General features: G+C 43.9%; 1 protein-coding gene across 2 annotated transcripts; it reads left to right on the top strand.

Annotated features, from left to right (window-relative positions):
- The first annotated feature begins 5,816 nt into the window (after window positions 1–5,816).
- On the top strand, window positions 5,817–15,430 carry PERM1 (PPARGC1 and ESRR induced regulator, muscle 1). 2 transcript variants are annotated; one of them, XM_063943135.1, is made up of 4 exons: window positions 5,824–6,004; window positions 10,288–10,716; window positions 11,037–11,153; window positions 13,658–15,430. In XM_063943135.1, exons 2-4 carry the CDS (start codon window positions 10,317–10,319, stop codon window positions 13,759–13,761), a joined length of 621 nt encoding a protein of 206 aa, XP_063799205.1. In that variant the 5' UTR covers window positions 5,824–6,004; window positions 10,288–10,316; the 3' UTR covers window positions 13,762–15,430. The 2 variants fall into 2 exon arrangements, with proteins under 2 accessions (XP_063799206.1, XP_063799205.1); XM_063943136.1 differs by lacking the exon at window positions 11,037–11,153 and having other exon boundaries at window positions 5,817–6,004.
- Window positions 15,431–16,301: the final 871 nt, after the last annotated feature.

The raw sequence follows: 16,301 nt of genomic DNA, 5'->3' as shown, positions 1-16,301 counted from the left end.
GCAGGGCAGACTCAGGACTATATGACTGTGACAGCCCACTGGGTAGATGTATTGACTCCCGCCGCAAGAACAGCAGCGGCGGCACCAGTAGCAGCATCTCGCAAACGCCAACTCTTTCCTAGGCAGGCTACGCTTTGTATCACCGCTTTCCAGAATACGCACACAGCTGAAAACCTCTTACGGCAAGTGAGGAAGATCATCGCAGAATGGCTTACCCCAATTGGACTCTCCTGTGGATTTGTGGCATCGGACAACGCCAGCAATATTGTGTGTGCATTAAATCTGGGCAAATTCCAGCACGTCCCATGTTTTGCACATACCTTGAATTTGGTGGTGCAGAATTATTTAAAAAACGAGAGGGGCGTGCAAGAGATGCTGTCGGTGGCCAGAAGAATTGCGGCACACTTTCGTCGTACAGGCACCACGTACAGAAGACTGGAGCACCACCAAAAACGCCTGAACCTGCCCTGCCATCATCTGAAGCAAGAAGTGGTAACGAGGTGGAATTCAACCCTCTATATGCTTCAGAGGTTGGAGGAGCAGCAAAAGGCCATTCAAGCCTATACAACTGAGCACGATATAGGAGGTGGAATGCACCTGTCTCAAGCGCAGTGGAGAATGATTTCAACGTTGTGCAAGGTTCTGCAACCTTTTGAACTTGCCACACGTGAAGTCAGTTCAGACACTGCCAGCCTGAGTCAGGTCATTCCCCTCATCAGGCTTTTGCAGAAGAAGCTGGAGACATTGAAGGAGGAGCTAACACAGAGCGATTCCGCTAGGCATGTGGGACTTGTGGATGGAGCCCTTAATTCGCTTAACAAGGATTCACGGGTGGTCAATCTGTTGAAATCAGAGCACTACATTTTGGCCACCGTGCTCGATCCTAGATTTAAAACCTACCTTGGATCTCTCTTTCCGGCAGACACAAGTCTGCAGGGGTTCAAAGAACTGCTGGTGAGAAAATTGTCAAGTCAAGCGGAACGCGACCTGTCAACATCTCCTCCTTCACATTCTCCCGCAACTGGGGGTGCGAGGAAAAGGCTCAGAATTCCGAGCCCACCCGCTGGCGGTGATGCAGGGCAGTCTGGAGCGACTGCTGATGCTGACATCTGGTCCGGACTGAAGGACCTGACAACGATTACGGACATGTCGTCTACTGTCACTGCATATGATTCTCTTCCCATTGAAAGAATGGTGGAGGATTATATGAGTGACCGCATCCAAGTAGGCACGTCAGACAGTCCGTACTTATACTGGCAGGAAAAAGAGGCAATTTGGAGGCCCTTGCACAAACTGGCTTTATTCTACCTAAGTTGCCCTCCCACAAGTGTGTACTCCGAAAGAGTGTTTAGTGCCGCCGCTCACCTTGTCAGCATTCGGCGTACGAGGTTACATCCAGAAAATGTGGAGAAGATGATGTTCATTAAAATGAATTATAATCAATTCCTCCGTGGAGACATTCACCAGCAGCAATTGCCTCCACAAAGTACACAGGGAGCTGAGATGGTGGATTCCAGTGGGGACGAATTGATAATCTGTGAGGAGGGGGATGTACACGGTGATATATCGGAGGATGATGATGAGGTGGACATCTTGCCTCTGTAGAGCCAGTTTGTGCAAGGAGAGATTAATTGCTTCTTTTTTGGTGGGGGTCCAAACCAACCCGTCATTTCAGTCACAGTCGTGTGGCAGACCCTGTCACTGAAATGATGGGTTGGTTAAAGTGTGCATGTCCTGTTTATACAACATAAGGGTGGGTGGGAGGGCCCAAGGACAATTCCATCTTGCACCTCTTTTTTCTTTCATTTTTCTTTGCGTCATGTGCTGTTTGGGGAGTAGTTTTTGGAAGGGCCATCCTGCGTGACACTGCAGTGCCACTCCTAGATGGGCCAGGTGTTTGTGTCGGCCACTTGGGTCGCTTATCTTAGTCACACAGCTACCTCATTGCGCCTCTTTTTTTCTTTGCGTCATGTGCTGTTTGGGGGGTGTTTTTTGGAAGGGCCATCCTGCGTGACACTGCAGTGCCACTCCTAGATGGGCCAGGTGTTTGTGTCGGCCACTAGGGTCGCTTAGCTTACTCACACAGCTACCTCATTGCGCCTCTTTTTTTCTTCTTTGCGTCATGTGCTGTTTGGGGGGTGTTTTTTGGAAGGGCCATCCTGCGTGACACTGCAGTGCCACTCCTAGATGGGCCAGGTGTTTGTGTCGGCCACTTGGGTCGCTGAGCTTAGTCATCCAGCGACCTCGGTGCAAATTTTAGGACTAAAAATAATATTGTGAGGTGTTCAGAATAGACTGAAAATGAGTGGAAATTATGGTTATTGAGGTTAATAATACTTTGGGATCAAAATGACCCCCAAATTATATGATTTAAGCTGTTTTTTAGGGTTTTTTGAAAAAAACACCTGAATCCAAAACACACCCGAATCCGACAAAAAAAATTCGGTGAGGTTTTGCCAAAACGCGTTCGAACCCAAAACACGGCCGCGGAACCGAACCCAAAACCAAAACACAAAACCCGAAAAATTTCCGGTGCTCATCACTAGTCGGCACATGCGCAAGCTCTGTCCCTATATGCGATAATTGATAGATCCATCACAGTGCAAGGTTGGTCTAGTTTATCACCTGTCATCCGCTTCATCAGATGCGGATGGTGATAAATAGACCCCTTAATGATATAACATTTTGTGAACAGAAAAAGGGTTTAGGTATGAAAACTTAAGCAAGTAACATAGTAATACAGTAACATATATGGCACTGAGGATAGCATTTATAGTTTTATAAAGCTGGGCTGACGTTCATAGTGGTCATGTAGGTTGCAGGCTTTTAGATTTACAATATGAAAATGGGTTGTATATAGATCTGGTTTTCCATATATACAGTACTGTGCAAAAGTTTAAGAAAGGTGTGGAAAAAATGTGGCAAAAATAGAAGTGTTAATAGTTTATTTATATCAATTAACAAAATCTAACACCACTCGGAATACCGACATCGGCATCCCAAATGGGATCACCTGCCTGGCACCATAATCCTGACTGCTGGGACTTCGAACGAGCAAGTGAGGGACCAGGGCATAAAGTGGTCCTGGAGAGGTGGTGGAACTCATTCCCCATGCCACCTACCCTCCTCACCCCCACCTCCCGTTAGGTGGATCCAGGGCCAGTGCTAGGGTTTTCAGCACCCCCATGCAAACTATAAATTTGTGCCCTACTTCCCATACTTTATAAAGGGACAGTAGTCTCACAAGGGATGGGTGTGGACACACAATAGTACCCCCAATTCAAATTATGCCACACAGTAGGACAATCTTATTCCCATTTCACTGCATGTAGTGCCCTTATTCACATTACGACACGCAGTAATGCCCCTTATTCACGTTACGTCGCTCAGTAGTGCCCTTTATTCATGTTAAGCTACTCAGTGGTACTGCTTATATATGTTATGCCACACAGTAGTGCCCCTTAGACACAATTTCCACAGTAGTAGTGCCCCTTACACATAATGCACACAGAAGTGCCCCTTATACACATCTCTGCCCCTGTCACTCTAGCTGTTCGCCACACGTGTTCCTCCAACAGCTCCATGTCCTGTCAAGCTGCTTCCCTGCTTCTGTGTGTCAATCAACCCCTTCTCACCTTGTTCACAGCATGCACACAGCCTGCTCCTCTTCATGGCTGTTCACTTCAGTGGTGGTGACGACATGACATACACAGTGCTGGAAAAGGAAGCTGCTGGGATCTGAGGAGGGAACAAACACCATCTAGCAGACACAGCATGTATGAGTACCAGGAGGGGTGGGCCGCAGGTGGGGGAGGACAAAGGAGCCAGCAGGATCTGAGGAAGTGGTAGGTGGCTGCAGATCATCAGTGACACTAGCGCCGTCTATATCATCTTATTGACATAAGTAGTGGGGCGGGCATTTCTGATGGAAATACTGTGCAAGGCTTTGGAGGAAGTGGAACTGGTACCACCTACAATTACAGGTGGTGGAACTCTGTTCCACCTCGTTCCCCCGAACTTTAACCCCTGGCCGGGACTCTGGAGAGGTAAGCCGTGGGGGGTGAAGTTAGGTTTAGGCTGTGGGGGGAGGATTAGGATAAGGCTGCAGCCCGGGGGGGAGAGGGGGTTAGGTTCAGACTCTGGCCCTGGGGAAGGGGGGGGGTAGGTTTAGGCTGCAGGAGGGGGGGGAGGGGTTAGGTTCAGGCGCGGTTGGTATTCTGACCGCCGGCATTGCCCACCGAACCTGGGCTTAGGAGTGTGTGAAACCTAATGCTGATTCCTGGGTGCCACATGGCGCCAGATACCTGGGGGAGCCAGCCAGCACATAAATTACATACATGATAACATGTATGTTTATATGTGCTAAGCTGTTCCCCCTGCACTGTATGGTCGGCACTGCAGCCGACGCTCATACTGAGCACCAGCACAGTGTTTGTTTATTCACCTAGACAAAGAAAAGTGCAAGTCCTGAAATGTCAGTTCTACACTATGACATTATCATAACATATTTATGATCTGGAAGATTGGCGATGTCGCCCGTCGGACCTGCATGCACGTCTGACGGAGGATGTCGCTGATGACGCATGGGAAAGTGTGCTTTACTTTTAGATGACTAGAGTTACAGTGTTACTGTTAAAGAGCTCTCCATTTGCCTGATGAGGGAGACTGTCTCTGAAATGGGTGTGATATGATTTGCCAACAGTCGGGATGCCAGTGGTCACATGGCAACCCTACTTTTAGAATGCCAACGGGGATGGGGTAATTAATTTACCATGCGTCCTACCCTAACCTGCCTGGGATGGTGGTTAAGCCTAACACCCCCTCCCCCCCATAGTGCCTAACAATAACCCCCCGGACGTAACACTAACCCTCACCATTGGGATGTTATCGGGTCGGGGTTCCAGAGACGGAATTCCGCTATGTGTCGGGATTTCGGGGGTTGGTCACCTGACCGTCGGCATCCAGTGCGCCAGAGGCAGATAACACTTGGCATGTCTATTTTATTGTATACTTTTAATATTGATGTTGGACATGTGTCCTTGCCTCTAGCCTCCTGCTTGCATTTGTTACAGTGAAATTGTGTTCTACATTATACAGTATGAGGGAGATGTGTAAAATCTTCTAAAGAGGAAATTGAACTCATGTGCAATCCTGTGTCGTTCTTACATTTATTTCATGTTTTACATTCTTGTGTTTGCTATACACTAACACTGACTCCAATTCATGGTGTGTTTTAAGTAATTGTGTCACTATGGAGGTGCGGAGGGAGCGTGGAGCATCCGGGTGTCACCCCTGGAGAGGGTGACACCAAAATGTCAACTCCTGCATTAACAGGAGCCAGATGCTGCATGCAGTGTGACATTATCCTGCATCATTCGGTTACAGTTACATAGTAGGAGCCAATAGTGCAGGCACTAGTCTTCCGGCAAGCCTAGCATCTGGGAGATGCTGGGCACGCCCCTGGAGTGATGTAATCAACATTACCCATGAGGCCACGCCCCTTTATGTTAGAGCATGGCCCTTTTTGAGGGTTATAGAGTGCGTACCAGGTGTCTCCAGATTTTAAGACATACTGTATTGCAGTATGTATCAAGAATTGGAGAGAGATAAAGCTGAGTAGTTGACCAAAATAAATCAAAGACTGTGCTGGATAAATGACAGTTGGGAGCTGATTAGCTGCCATGGGTCACTTCTTTACTTTATCTCTCTCCAAGGCTTGAAAGTTGATGGAAAGTTGGTATGTTGACTGTGTACAGGTCTGGGTCTTTAAAAATCACAGCCCAGCTCTTGTTAGCGTCGTCACATAGTCTATTTGCTGCTGGCATGAAGGCTGCCTATGGCCACTATTTATAGACGTGCCAGTGTCCCGTGCGTCTCAGCAGAAGTGAGGGCCTATTTTCAGCACCTGAATGGACACCACTGTAATGCCAGGTACCTGCACGTAGCACACTGGCGCACTAGAGAGATTTCAGAAGTCAGCTCTCTTTATGAGGACGTCTATAAGGTAAGAAACAATGGAAAGTGTCTTTAGAAAGTGTTCCTGTAATATAACATGCTTTAGCATGACCTCATCAACATATCTGCAACTGGGACATGAGGATTATATTACAATGCACCTATATGACAGCAGTATATAGGAATAGGTACATTCCAACACTGAAATATTAGGTATACAGTACTTGATATTACAGGTTGAGTATCCCATATCCAAATATTCCGAAATACGGAATATTCCGAAATACAGACTTTTTTGAGTGAGAGTGAGATAGTGAAACCTTTGTTTTTTGATGGCTCAATGTACACAAACTTTGTTTAATACACAAAGTTATTAAAAATATTGTATTAAATGACCTTTAGGCTGTGTGTATAAGGTGTATATGAAACATAAATGAATTGTGTGAATGTAGACACACTTTGTTTAATGCACAAAGTTATAAAAAATATTGGCTAAAATGACCTTCAGGCTGTGTGTATAAGGTGTATATGTAACATAAATGCATTCTGTGCTTAGATTTAGGTCCCATCACCATGATATCTCATTATGATATGCAATTATTCCAAAATACGGAAAAATCCCATATCCAAAATACCTCTGGTCCCAAGCATTTTGGATAAGGGAGACTCAACCTGTATTATAATTATTTATACAGTGCTGACATATCACGCAGCAGACATAGAGTGGAGATCATGACATGACACAAGCAATAAGATACAGAAATATAAATAACATCCATATGTCCTATGTTAGAGAGCAAAGGTTTACCTACTTACAGTATGTACAGTATTTATCTTCTTTGACATGTAAGCTTGCAATCTTATGAAGAATTAATATGTACGTATGATCTTAACCTTATCACTTTAGTTAGGATTATAAAGTTTGCTTTTGATAATTATTTACAGTAACAGTAAAACCTGTTTCTATAAAAATGTTTCAGACAAACGTGTTGCTTTTATCTGTTTTTGGCCCAGTTTAAACTTGATATTATATCATATTAACAGCCCACATTTCCCAAGGTCATTTAGGTTTCCTCAATACACAGAGTATTTGTTTTCAAGTACCGGTACCACCTTACAGACATCTATTATTATTACACAATACACTATTGCTACAATATAAACTTTCTAGAGTGTTGCAGGAATTTCGGTATCTGTTTACATGCGTTACCATTATGCTTAGCCAGATATAGCCTGAAGCGTGTACCTTCCACTGCTTGCCAGGAAAGGAGACAGGTATATTGCATTCCGGTGGCCAGATACTGTATTGTCTCTTATGCAGTATCCCCTGGATGACCTTGCTCTTGCCTAGACCTGCATTCTCAGGCTCTTTTAAGAGATATCACATAATTTATGTTAAGAAGACACAAGAGAAGATTGTTGCTGCCCAGGTGTTTGTGCAGTATGAGTAGCATTTACATGTGCATTGTCAGTATACACAGTATTCATGCATAGATACAGAAGTGCGTTAGTATACAGATGGAGTTAAGTACTAGCGTATATAAGGGGACAGAGATGAGCAAACAAGTTACTTTTGCGGACGTGTTTTCACACTGTGCATGCCTTGGAGCCGAGCACACTCTGTATTACGGGCAATACAGAGTTACGTGCAACTTAGTCACATCTCCACTTGCTGGTCAAGTGGCCTAACTGGGTGATAGTGGGCAGAGCCTTAGAGAGCATATCTGGGGCTGGGTTCTTTGGGTCGGCATGGCCTAATGTAAGGAGGTATGACCATGCCTCCTTTGAAGCAGCGGCGCTGACAAGTAAGGGGGACGGGGTGAGCAGTGGACACAGGCCCCAGTCAGTCCCCTCCATCAGGCCCGGGTAATTAGTACCCACTCCCTCCTCCTCTCGGCACCACCGGTACTGGGATATTCACAGGGTACGTTTGTTGTCAGAACTGGGGGCTGTGCAGTGTTTGGTGTAAATATCAATATGCCTGCTTTCAGACATATCATGTGCACCAAGGGCAGGCTGGCACAAGTAGGCGCTCATGATGATGACAGCTATGAAACCACGTGTACAGATGGGTGCAGTCCAGCCTGTGTATACTAAGATATTCATTTTTTTCTTCTTGTCCATTTTTGCTTATGTATATGTTTAATTAATATTGTTATAACCACTATATGTTGTGCAAGTTGGTATATGGTGAATGGGATGGTGTTACTATTTTTCCTCCAACTTCAGCATCCCAACATTAGTCAGAAATATCGGGGGTCATTCCGAGTTGTTCGCTCGGTAATTTTTTTCGCATCGCAGCGATTTTCCGCTTAGTGCGCATGCGCAATGTTCGCACTGCGACTGCGCCAAGTAAATTTGCTATACAGTTAGGTATTTTACTCATGGCTTTTTCTTCGTTCAGGCGATCGGAGTGTGATTGACAGGAAGTGGGTGTTTCTGGGCGGAAACAGGCCGCTTTATGTGCGAAGGGTGCAAGTTGCCATTGCCGCGGCATTTCAACCCCCGACAGTACAATTTCGACCCTATTTCGCTGTGGGCAGCGAGCACCTTGTGCCAGTTCGGGCTTCCATAAAGTGTGTATGTTGCCATGCTAATTGGCAGTGCTGGGAAACTAGCATCTAATTGGATTTAATTGTAATATTTGCTCATTTTCATGCTATTTTCCATTCTACTTCATGTAAGCCCAAAGATTTACAATGGGAAATTTCTATGGCTATGATTTAATGCTTCTTGAATGAAGTTTTAAAATACTTTTTTTTTTCCGACCTAGTAATTGGAGTTTATGCCGTAGGAGTAGCTAAATTACTGAACGCATACATTAAGTTCTCTTATATAATGTGTTACACAATATAGATTCGAGTACACTAAATACAATGAAAACATATTAGTGTTCTTACTGACAATTCTTTATTGATTAGTGTTTTATAATATTATGTTTTCCAGTTTCATGCAATCTACCTAGACAAAGTTGGCTGATAAACGTCCAGTACAGTAGCCAGCTAACATTTACATTGTGTATTTTCACATTTACAGCTATGGATAACTTTGAATATAGCATTCAGATCAATGACCGCGACTGGGAGGAATTTTACTCCACGGCTGAGGAATGTGGCTTAATACAAGTGGCACTGGCCACAGAAGAGGAGCTATTGTTGAGTGACACAGAACGAGAAGACACCACATACTCTACAGCATCCAGTAAGCCTAAATTCATCCGAGTCAGCTTATGTCCACCAGAAGAGGAACATCCTCTAGCACAGTCAGTTTTATCTCCACCAACCCAAACTAGCTACGGGTGGACAGATCCAAGTGATGATGTATTGTCGGGAAGTGAAGATGAAGAGATCGGATCGGTTACCAGGTTTCTTTGTCAGAAGGAACATCTCTTGTCCAAAAATAAGGAGGTCCAGCATAGGACAGTTATTCCATTTCCAAAGGAAGGAGGCGATCACTGCACAGCCATCCCATACATAGATAAATCATGTGTCGGTCAAATGAGTTTAGCTGGAGGACACACAAAGGTTCAGACTAGAGACAGGAGGTGCCACTATGAAGTAGACACCGAGCATCATACAGCTAACACAACAACAGAGAGATGTAATCACTCTGCTTCCTTTAATGGAGAGGTGCAATCACGACTCTCCAGTAATGGACATGAAGTTTCCTTAGAGACAGGTGTTCATACATGTACCAGTATGGGGTTACTTTCTCCTAACGACTCTCCAGATTGTGTGAATAGTAATCAGAGTTACATCTCAATAAATAAGGAACTACAGCTTGGAAACAATAAACATTTGAATAGGCCCATAAGTGTCACGGAAATATGTCAGTTGCAACAAAAGACTACTTTGCCAGTAAGTTCGGGCCAAAATGCTCAGTTAAGTGAAGACTGTGAACTCCATAACCTCCCAAGGATTCAGCCAGAGCATGGACTTTGCTCCAAGCAGAACGGTCTTCTACATGACACCTTTGAGAATGTTATCCAGGAAGGAAGTCTACAGGCTGCAACAAAAGCCATTGGAAATTCCTCAGCCGTGCAGCAAAATATCCCATCTTCCATAGCTGGAAATGTAGACATACACAATTCCAAATCACATAGTACAGTAATTGCAAGTAACGCCACAGGGAATACACATGAGACCATTACTGACTATTACGGAGATCCTGCTGCTGGTCATGCAACTGCCACATACAGTCTGGTATCCATTAGTGCTGCAGAACAATCTTTGCAAACAAGTCATCCACCAAAACATTTCCCTTCAGCCATCTGTAGGGACACAGACCTCACCCTCCCTGAAATGTATGATTTTTTCTTTGATGATTTTTCAGACAAAGGAATTGTTGAGCCTGAAACATACATGACAAGTAAAGACAGCATAATGTACACGCCAGATATGTATGAATACTTTTTTGTTGAAGATAATGAGGAAAGCAGAACAAAAAAAAATAAAGTCAAGAAACCAAGACAAGTATCAAGTACAGATTTGGCTTTGGCTGCAATCCCGTCCGAGGCTATCTCTTGGCCTGAGGCCTATGAGTTTTTCTTTGCTGATGGGCCTCAAGATCTAGACAAGAAAGGCCTCATGTTCAGCATGCCTTCCCAAGCACTGAGTTCTGCTGACGTACTCCAGCACTTTGTTCCTGATGGACTAAAAGCATTCAGCATAAGAGGGACACATCACAGGAGAACCACAGATACCAGGCTCTTTTCTTCTCAGGAAGGTCAAGAGATATTCAAAGAAACAAATTTAGCATCAGGTAACAGCAGCAATATGACACATAAACTGCAAAAGAACCACAATAGTAACATCATCCATTCAAGATATTAACACACTACTAATACATCTATAATAAGTAGGCTTGCCATAATATCCCTATAATACAGGACAATTATGATTTACACATGTTCTGTGGCTGATTAAAATCAGGTGAAATGGAGGCTTGAATTTGGCCAGCCACAGAACCTGTGTGATTCATAGGTTTCCTGGATTAAAGTGATATAATGGCAAGCCTAATAATAAGGATAATGACATAAATCCTATAACGCTTTGCTTTCTTACTTTAATGTTCATTTGCAGGCTCTCTTGTACCATATTTGTCCTCCAGCAGAAGTGATGCATGCTTGGTGTTCCTGGCCGTAGCATCTTGGGCTGTGAAAACTTCAGACATGCAGTCTGCAGATGGATGGAAGACAGGTGTGTCCAATCTTCCTGGCTTCAGCCAGGGACAAGAAAATAGTTTTGGTTAAGTCATTTATGCCAGTTCCTGAAGAGCACAAGTTACATTTTTTTCACAGTATAGTGGGTTAATAAAGACCCTCATTCAGTGGTGTAATAGATATTTATAGGTCCCTAATGTATCACCTGATGGTGGAAAATGTCAGACGGAAAGGATCCGACAGGTCAGTATTCAATGCCTCAGCCAAACTCGACAGGTTTTGGCAACCCCACTTTTTTAAAAGTCGGATTCACATTGTCGGAAACAGGGCTAAAACCTGTTTGGCAGTGCTTCCAACAAGATACGTGGATTCTGACAATCCACGTGTTTTCCGACAAGTCGGAATTTCCCGACTTGTCGGAAAAAAAGAGCCGGCATTGAATAGGTCGGAACCCCTTCCGACCTAAAACAGTCGGAAACTGCCATCTTTCCGTCAAGACAGCAGTTTCCGACAGGAATTGAATATACCCCTAAGAGGGAAGATGTCCCCCCACCCTACCATCCCTCCTTCAACTGTGGGCCCCATAGTGGCAGCACCCAATGCACCTATGGCAGTCATGCCCTTATCCTTATTGTTTCTAAATTCCCAGAAGTTAAGGGGCCCAAACCAATGGGTGGTCTTCAGTATGCCGACTGACGGGATCCCGGCGCACAGTATACCGGCGCCGGGATCCCGACAGCCGGCATACCGACACTTATTCTCCCTCGTGGGGGTCCACGACCCCCCTGGAGGGAGAATAAAATAGTGTGGCGCGCGTAGCGCGCCACCGTGCCTGTAGCGTGGCGAGCGCAGCGAGCCCGCAAGGGGCTCATTTGCGCTCGCCACACTGTCGGTAAGCCGGCGGTCGGGCTCCCGGCGCCGGTATGCTGGTCGCCGGGAGCCCGACCGCCGGCATATCGTAGTGAACCCCAAACCAATAATATAGTCAGGCAGTTATAGACTGGCTAGAAAGCATATCCATCCGATATCAGATAACTGCTGCTTTGGCTGTGCAAATATACTTTTTCATCTATTTAAAATGACTATTATGCTTATATAGTATTAACATACTGAGCAGAATTAATAGTATATGAATACAAAATAAAAGAGAAGTTGAAAGGAATCTGTTACTTTGAGTTTTTAAGCTAAAAAATCATTAGTAATGGGTAATTTATTGAGTCCAGAGTTAGTGAGTAGAACAAACTTACAGTATATTGTTCTTTATCATATTTTCACCTTTGTCTATTTATTTATGTTCTGGCAAAAATTGTTCTTTGACATTCTAATATTTGGTATTCTTTGGTTCTGTACTCTTCATCTCCAGCCAAAAAATCTGTAGGGGTGACTTAGGCAACCATGTGACCCAGTGGTATCACTAGGGTTGGGGTCACCCAGTGTGGGCTCCTCCCACTCGCCTAAGGCAAGTCACACCCCCCCATTCTCATCACTTGTCCAGCCCCCAGTCTCTTCCAGCACAATGTGGATGACGCGCACATGTGCTACCTACCAGCTGCCATCATCGCTGCTTGGTGACACCATGCAAGGGAATAACACCAAAGTAGCAGCTACACCCTCGGATGGTGTCACCAAGTGCAGTCCGCACTTCCTACTGATGCCACTGATGTAACCACCAAATAAAAATTCTATACCTTTAGTCTCACTCCTTTCATTTACATTTTTGTTGATAATTTCCTCCTACAATACTGCAGATCTCAGTGTCATTTAAGTATTAAATTGATCATAAGAGTGAAGGGACATCAGATAGCTTATGTATTAAGACCAGTCTGAAAATAAGATTTTTTTTTAACACTGTTCTTCACATCATCACAGAGTCACTGGGGCATCTGAGTGATGCTCATCTTCCCGGTGACACTGGTCGGCAGCAGGAAGAGTTCTCTTACAACTTGAAAAGACAATTCGTTGCCAGGGAGCATATGAATGAGCTGGTTCAGTTCAGTCCCAGATTCAACAAAACGTTAAAAATGATGTATGATAAAAAATAGTCAAACAAAAGAAAAAAAAAAGAAAAAAACATTTAAAAAAAAACTGGAAAAAAATTTGTTTTGTTTTTTATCTGAAGGAATTTTTCCCCTGTGCACCCAAGACTAACGCTGGATAGCTGTGGAGTTTGTACACACATTTGCAAATGGACTCCGATTAATAGAATGCACTTCACACACAAAATACTGTACCATCTATAACAAACACATACTCTGTATTCAATGTACTGCATACCTCCCTGTCAATCATAACCAGTCCCAGTACTAGACAGTTTAGCATGGTCATTACAATAACAGGGAAACCACAAGCGAGGGGTCCATCTGCCATAATGCATATAAGCTCAAGGCCGATTAGCACAGGGATGGTGCCTCTATGGACAAGGAGGATACAAACAAATTGCTGTGTAAACCCAATTCTTTTTTTAAATAAGTGTTACAAAAAGCTTTTATAACTAGTAATGTTGACTTTGCTATTTGTCTCTTAAATGTCTTTGTTTTGTAGCCCTGTTGGCAAACATTGGTGCCGTGTCTGCAATTCGATACTTACGAAGACGCAGTAGAAGATTAAGGCAGGAATCCTCACCACAGCCTGGAGATGAAACCTAGATCATGTATTCTGTGAACTAATCGTTAAAAGTCTTCAAGTTGGCTGGATCACACTGTGGATGTAAAGGCCTCCAGTTTGCATGTAGATATGTCTATAGCTCTTGTCCTTTCATTCCCTTGTGGACACTTAATCAATTTGCAAGGCCTACTTACTGCCTTAGTATTGAACATATTCATGATCAGTGTAATTCATTTCACAGCAACTGAGGCAAGGAGTTAAAGGATTAGCATGTGTATCAGAGGTACGCCATGTGAGCTGGTTAGCAGGGCCGGTTTAAAGGCCACATAGGCCTGGGGCTGATAAATATGAAAGGTCTACTGTGAAAAGTAGAGGAACTGTGACCAGTGCTGTGTGGGTGTGACCAGTGCCCTGTGTGTGTGTACACCACCTACACCAGGACTCGCCAAACCACACCTCGAGATCTCCCAACAGCTCATGGTTCCAAACCACCTAGTGCACAGGTGTAGTCATTACTAAGTGTCACATTTTCAAACATGTGGTGCATTCATATCTAACTGACACCTTCTACAGATCCACAGGTGGCCCGGAAAGGGATGCAGTCAATTTACCTACAATCAAAATCCTCACGGTCAAAATATCGACAACCATTGACCGATGGTCAAAATACAGACAAGTTCAAAATACCGACATGGTCAATATACCGACATTAAAAATGTCAACAGTCAAAATACTGACATTAAAAATGCTGACAGGTCACAAAATCGACATGCGCTTTTCATGATTTTTTAATTGAAACCGACTTGTTCATACTTTACCATCCCAGTGGACATGGAGGGGGAATATAATAGTGTGCTGAGCGCAGCGAGGGGACATGGTACACTTATATGGTGTCCATGTAGTCCTATGTCGACATACACACCAATTTATTTTTTAAACTATAGACTTTTTGACCTGTCGACATTTTAAATTTCGGAATACTGACTGTGTCGACATTTTAAATGTCGGTATTTTGACCATGTCAGTATTTTGACCTTGTCTGTAATTTGACTATTGGTCAATTGTTATCTGTATTGTGACCGTCAGGATTTTGATTGTAAGTAAACCATACTGATCCCCCTGGAAAACATGAACTGTTGGTAGCTCTTGAGGTCACGAGTTTGGCCACCCCTGCCCTACACGATCAGCCCCAATGTCTCCTTAAATAATTAAAAGTAGGAAAATTGTATAATTTTGTGAGGAAAAGATAAATACAGTTTTAATATTTAGAATTTATGGTTGACTGTGAGGCCAACTGGATGGTTGGCCACCATCATGCTGTCATGATAATGGGCCTATGTTTATGTGGAGACCTGGAGCTGTAACTCCATCAGCCCCATTGTTAATCTGGCCCTGCTGGTTAATGTGGGACAAATTCTGAAGGTCATCAAGTTTTGTGAAGTGTTTTTGCTGGAAACAGTACGTTAAATCACTAATGGGATGGGTATGGTCCTGTTTGTCAACTTGCGATTGTTAGCATCTTCAAGACTTTATAGACTAAAGTAAGTGATTCTCAGAGCTGATGGCTATGACTAAACTTTTCCTTCCATAGAAACACCTGGAAGTCACAGTGGGAGATCAGTGGAAGTAGAAGTGAGTTATGTGTTGTGATTGTTATGCCACCAGTGTTGCTGTGATACATAATAAATTGTGTCTCGTTTACTCCCCTCAGTACCTGACTGGGCATTATATTATTGTGTCTGCTTACATCCCATAATTCTCTATTCTCCTGAGCTGCCAGTGTACTTGCGCCTGGGGTCATAAATCAGGCACAGTAACTCACTGTCCTGTGGTGAGGAAACAGATGCAGCAAATGTATGACAAAGCAGAATTCTCCTTTACAATGCCCTTAGAGGATCTGATCTATACAACTCCATGGAGTGTGGTCTTTGGAAACTCCACAGACGTGGAGGGAAGTTGGATAATAAAGCTCCCTGCTGACTTCTACAGAAAGTCTGCTCTCAGTAGTTAGCTTAGTGATGAACTGGCTCGTCAGTTGTTACTGAAGTACATCTCCCATGATGCTTAGCTATAAGTTTGTAGTTCTTTTTTATTTCCTACTTAGATATGCCTCAGTAGTCAGAGTCATTTGACTAGATGGGCCATGGTAGATTTTACTTGTACGAAACTGAATTAGTAGTGTAGAAATATTGGTATTTCCATGAGTGAAACTAAGGGCAGGCTAGGTGATCGAGTATACAAAATGGTGCTAGTTTTTGGCCTTGTGGCTTCCTCACCTAGTTATAACTTTATAATATTTCCATATCATCCAATTAAGGGTCAAACATTATAGGCTCTGATTTGCTAGCCTCCACGGAATTCCAGGGAGAGTGCCGTCAGATGCATAGCGACAATTAGTTTAAGGCAAAGACAACTTGGTCTTGTCTTATAACTAATTGCCACTTTAAATCTAGAGGCTGTATCGCTGGAATCGCATCGGGACCAGCAGATCAGAGCCTATTACATTTGTGCCTAGACAGTCTCTCCTAGGGAGTATCTTATCAAAGAGAGATACAATTGTGAGAGATAACGTACCAACCAA

Source organism: Pseudophryne corroboree, chromosome 10 (assembly GCF_028390025.1).
Source record: "Pseudophryne corroboree isolate aPseCor3 chromosome 10, aPseCor3.hap2, whole genome shotgun sequence".
NCBI lineage: Eukaryota > Metazoa > Chordata > Amphibia > Anura > Myobatrachidae > Pseudophryne > Pseudophryne corroboree.
This window is presented reverse-complemented; position numbering and strand designations above follow the sequence as displayed.